Source organism: Pundamilia nyererei, unplaced genomic scaffold (assembly GCF_000239375.1).
Source record: "Pundamilia nyererei isolate P.nyererei 1_Seehausen unplaced genomic scaffold, PunNye1.0 scaffold00190, whole genome shotgun sequence".
In the NCBI taxonomy this organism is placed as follows: Eukaryota; Metazoa; Chordata; class Actinopteri; order Cichliformes; family Cichlidae; genus Pundamilia; species Pundamilia nyererei.
The window spans coordinates 958,739-964,568 of NW_005187591.1; the positions used below are offsets into that span (position 1 = coordinate 958,739).

Genomic DNA, 5,830 nt, shown 5'->3' on the forward strand with positions numbered 1-5,830 from the left:
GAGAAATTTTAAAGGTGAAAATCCCCCTTAAACAGAATTGCACACAGTGTATGTCCACAAAAAGGCCATAACATTTTACAAGGGGAGATTTCTTTAAGGTTTCCAACCTCAAATGGTTAACAAACATAGAGTCTACTATGACAACTACTGTGTTGTCTTTATTTAATATTTCCTCTAATCCCCCCATTCTCTGTTGCTTGTAGTTTCTGGTACCTTTTAAAAGCTAACCAATACTACTCTTTCTTGTTTTTCTTTTAGTTTAAGTATAGAATATGTGAAAAACAGGACCAATAATAAGGCCATCGCCCAAAGTGCAATATTAACAATGCGTACATGTGGTTGAAGCTGAGCGTCCCCTGTTCACAAAATGTCATTGTCAGAAATGTTTCCATCTTTAACTTCCTGCACATTTGAGCTAAACCACACTTCTGTGGTCAATAGGCAAGGTGTTGTCTCTGACAGTAGTGGTGACAAAAACAACAAGCGCTGTATGAGGGACAGGTATGAGAAACTGTTCATATCTCTTAAATCTCTCTAGTGCTGATTAACATGTCTTTTTTTAATGACTGCCATCTTTCTATAACAAATCAGTCAGAAAACTGCATTTAAGTGTTATTTGTCTGTCAAGAAGAAATCTGTTTATGACCTTTTTATGAAAGTACGACAGTTACTGCAGTCAAGTCAATACAAGGACTGGAATCAGATGACATCAGAAGCACAATACAAAGTACAATAAATTATTAGTTGAAAAAGAAGTGCTGCTGCTGGGAACAAACCCGAGGGCTAGAGAATGAAGTCACTGCTGCTTCCGGTTTAGTCACGATAACTCTAGAAGACATGCAGTTCACTTAGAGAACCACAAGCTTCCTCCATTCATCTCATCCGCAGTATGGCTGTACAGCTGTACGTTTCATCACATGACTCCACCACATATTGCAAAACATTTTTCAGTTTTTTCATCTGCAAGTGTCCATTTAAAATCAACAACACTCAGGAAAATTTGATGACAGCATACTCTGGGTTTTTAACTTGGTTAGTCTCGGTGTGCCGTTTTCCAGCAGGTTTGCCGTGGTTGATGACAGCATACGTTGCATAGTCTTCATTTCTGACTGCTGGATTTGGAGCTGAAATCTGGTACTCATGCGGCTCGTGAGCTGGTGATCCTGGTCTTTCAGCAGTGAAAGAAGACTCTGGGTTTTTAACTTGGTTAGTCATGGTGTGATATTTTCCACCCTGTTTGGTAGCGTGTCTATGTTTGATGATACCATATACTTCACAGTCTTGATATTTAAGTGCTGGATTTGAAGCTGAAATCTGGTTCGAACCGGGCTGGGAAGCTGGTGATACTGATCTTTCTGGAGTGTATGATGAATAGATGTCATTTAAAACAGACAAGTTGGTCAGTGGGACAGGAGTGGAAGGAGGGCTCCATTTAGGGAGGTCTGGTATCATAAGAGTCGGCATTTCCTATGGCACAAAACACCAAAATGAGAATATATTAAACATATATTAGAATATATTAGTAAAAAAAAAATTCTCGACACTCCCATGACAGTAAATCTGAAGCAAGGTGGAAGATAATTAGCTTAGAAAACAAGTAAAATCAGCCTGCCAGGTTGTCAGAGGCTCACAAAATGTTATATACTGTATTACTTGTTTATTTTATGGCCTATAAAAACATTCAAACTGAAACAAAAAGAAAGAAATTGTTCATCAGTGAGTTAAACTACGGGTTCTCCTATTTTCAAGCCTGTTGTTAGACCAAAAGTACCCTGAAAAAAAAGTCAAAAATTATACTACTTCAAGGTGCCATTAGACGCTGGCTCCAAAAGTGAATAAGTAAAATTTTACTTATATAGCACCTTTCAAGACAAGGATAACAAAGTGTTTCACAACAAAATAACAGTGCATAAATAATACTTTTTGTCCCCCCAAATATCCCAAAAATATATTTTGATATGACCAACATTACCTCTCCCTTTACGTAGTTTAAGGTCAGCACTCCTGTAGAAAAAGTCAATAAATAAATTACACATTTTTAGATGGTAAATTCAATGAAATCAGTTTCAACCATCCAAAATAAAAATTAGCGCTCTTACGTTTCCAGTCACAAGAACTCAAGAATATGAGGGCAGTCAGTATGAGAATAAGAAGCACTATGCCAAAACAAATGTAGAAGTATGGCCTCCAGTTTTCATTGTGATCAGGGCTCGGTGTTGTTCCTACAAAAGCAGAATCACCAGATCAGTCGTGCTAAACTGCATCCACGAAAATGTTGGCAGTGATTTTCTGACAAATAAAGCTTCTCACCTGCATTTTTATCATTATTATCGGGGGTTTCAACTCCCTGGTACATGTCTTCAGGGAATGATAGTAGACAGAATTAACACTTCATATTTTATTATTTTATATTTTAATGCCGAAGAAGAATAAAATATACCTGAAAGCATACCTGATACTGAGATGATGATGAAATGGCTGATTATGCTGCCATTATATCCTAGTAAACCACATCTGTACATGCCATCGTCATGAATGGAAATCTCCTTGAAATTTAAATATGAGATCAGCTTATCCTTATCAGGATTCTGTGTTATCTTCACATTTTTTGTTTCATGAATCCGTTCACAGTTGTTTGAGTCAAAGAGTTTACACCAGGTGACCTCCAGCGTTTCTCCACAGTGTATAACCGGACAGCTGACTGTCAGACTTTGTCGTGGAGGAGTCTTCCAAGTGCTGCCTCTTTGGACCATAATCGCAACATCACACGATGCATGTAGACCTGCAATATTTTTTTTTTAATTAATGCGTAATTCTTACCAGAAAAGAATTAACGCCTGTTTACATAAAGCATATTTTCTTCTTTTGTGATCGCAACAATGAAATACATTTTTTATCTTAATACTATATAAATTGTCCCATCCCACACATGTCGTCCATCTTAATTATAAGATAACCTTTATTAGTCCCACACGTGGGAAATTTGTTATTTATCTATCTGTCATTTTATTAGTCTAATTATGTCCCAGAGCTCTCTGGAGTGCTAACATTTCAAAGACAGAGAGAATATAGACATAATGGTAATTAGATGCTGTGTATTTAAAAACAACATGTTTCATATTCACATGTATATTTATACATAAGACAATTTATTTTATACAGTTTGTATTTCATTCTATCAGTATTGTTTCCTCAGTAACTGGAGGACATACTGGCCATTTACTTGCGCAAGATAAGATTAAGATTCATGTTTGTAAAGATTTGTTTTAAGTTTTATCTTATCTGCTACAGATGTAATGTTTACATGATTTAATTAATGTTTAATTAATGTTTTTACAATAAATTTTATGATAATATGCATTGTATAAAGGAACTGTATTGTATTGTGTGGCTTTTATGTGGCATGGTTGAGATTTAGTGCCGTGAGGCTGCATGCCACAGAGGGAAATCTAGTTGCAGATTTTACCTTTACTCTGGTTTACACTGAGAGAATGCACCTCCTGATCTGAAGCAAAAGCCCTTTAGTCTTACTCACACATAATTCAGTGCTCAGTCAAATAATAGACACCTCAGAAACCTAATATAAATGATTAGAGGTGTAAAAAAAATCTACAGATAGACAAGAAGCCAATAATACTTCGAGGTAGTGCCCATATGCCCTGGTAATAAAAGGTAATAAAAATATTCACATATTTTCTACGATTTTCCCTCATCATCTATAATATTGACATGTAATTTCCATCATAGTGGCTGTAACACACAAATATGCCCAAATTTGTCATGCCATGTTCAAATAATTCATATCAGCACATTTTTCCAAGAACAACATCTGATTATTTGGTTAATTAGGTGCCTTTATGATTTGACGTTACATAAAATATCATCTCTCTATTTTTTTTAAACTCCATAGCGTGCCCCAGAAGTACGTCACTATTATAAAATGTATGAATTGTTAAATGGCAGTACATACTCTTTTTATTTAGTCCAGCAACGACGCCCTGTATACAACAATAACAATAAAGTGTGCTACATTGTTTGTTTTTGGTACAACTTTAAAGAAAGTTGAATTAAGCATTTTAATCTCTGTCGTGTTTTTTTCACACTCATTATGTTAAATATTAAATAAATAGTTTTAAACTTCTATCTTTGTTCCTCAGTAATGATTACTCTATAGCTATTATAGTCTATGTTCTAGCAGTGTGCTCTAAAGTGTTCCTACCCTCAAACAACCATGGCACATGTATAACAGCTAGTCCATCAATAAAATAATATCTATGTTTACCTTTGCCGCTTCCATGGACAGAGACAAACACACAGCAGCAAAATATTATCAGATAATTCAGTTTATCCTTTAGGCTCAACATGCTCACAGCCTGAAAGTTTTCAAATAGTTGACTGTAGGTACGTCAGGGGCTTTTCACATGTGACAGGCTCACCACTTCCTGACATCCCACACGCATGCCACGACCATTCGGCACATTTTGTGTAATTCAGTATGCTGTTACTTAACAAAGTTTCCAGCAATGTTAAGGAGGAGTGGACTTTATGTAATCAAAGAAGTACTTTTCCAGTATCTCGCTGGTAGTTCGGTATTTCGACTCAAGTAGTTCCATTAACTTTTTGGCTTGTTTGGTTTATGACTGGAGATTTATCAGTGGGGCTTTAGGGGACTAGGAAATGTTTTGTCATTGCTTCTCAACTATAATTAAACCCCTATTTTTAAAACCCCCATCGTGATCCTTAGTGCTGGAAGCATTATCCACAGTTGTTTAGTTATTGTACAGAAGTTGTTTCATTCACCTTTATATGGACCCTGAGTTTCTAAAGGTGGCTATTGGACCTGCTTGAAATTGTACACTTAACTAAAGCTAGCTTTCCAGTGCAGAGTAGAGACTGTTAGGGCCCTATGCAGAAATTCAACGGGGCCCCTCTAACCAGCGTTCTTCACCATTATCTCATAATTAATCTGGAACCAGTCAAACAACTGCTTGTCTGACTGGTATACTTGTATTAGGCATCTCTCCTCCACAGTTAAGATTATATTAACTGTGAATTATATTTAATGTGAGGATAGCTCCTTTTTATATTCATGAAGTAGCTTTCATTGTTGTCCATAGCTTTGTTTAAACAGGAGTTAGAGGAGGAAGGCTGGGCCCCCTTAGGGAGGTCAGGTGTCTTCTACTATTATGGTAAGCTTTAAGCATTGATTAAGAGTTTCAACGTTTTTCAGCCCACAGGGCACTCCACTTGCCTGCGGCCTGTTACGCCTCGTGGCAAGCAGCACTTCTGTGTAATTCTTTTTTTGTTTGCTAATTAATTTCTTGTTTGGTCGTTTTGTCATTTGTCAGTTTGGAAAATAAGTTATGTTAAAATTTGTTTTCCTTTATGAGTATGTAAAAACAAACCAAAAAAATCTAAAAAGTAGTATTAAATTTGTAAGAACATTCCACAATACAGTCCTAGAGCATTGCAATTTTTTTTAAATGAAGATGCAGCAGTTCTTTTTAAACAAAACTTAAACATGCTGTTATTTTGTTTTACTTTGTTTTATTAACTGAGGGTCAAAGTGTTAACATGCACAAATTCACTATCTAAAAAAGAACACTTTAGCTTTGCCCCAGAAAATGAGGAATTTCTGATAGTTTTCTTCAGACTTAAACAGGAAAATTGGATCAATTATTACACAAAAAATAATCTTTTCTTCACACTCGGGTTACCAGTATACTTATATGAACAACTTATAATACCGATCATGCTTCAGCCTTCATTATGCTGCAACCTGTGTACATACATGTGCGTTAGAAATCTGAAGTATACAGCAAGAATGACT

General features: G+C 35.9%; 1 protein-coding gene across 1 annotated transcript; it reads right to left on the reverse strand.

The window, feature by feature from the left end:
- Positions 1 to 157: 157 nt before the first annotated feature.
- Positions 158 to 4,363, reverse strand: LOC102198656 (uncharacterized). Its single transcript, XM_005747191.1, has 6 exons — positions 4,283 to 4,363; positions 2,453 to 2,782; positions 2,311 to 2,358; positions 2,100 to 2,222; positions 1,973 to 2,004; positions 158 to 1,467 (listed from the first exon to the last, which is right to left on the reverse strand). Exons 2-6 carry the CDS (start codon positions 2,751 to 2,753, stop codon positions 991 to 993), a joined length of 981 nt encoding a protein of 326 aa, XP_005747248.1. The 5' UTR covers positions 2,754 to 2,782; positions 4,283 to 4,363; the 3' UTR covers positions 158 to 990.
- Positions 4,364 to 5,830: the final 1,467 nt, after the last annotated feature.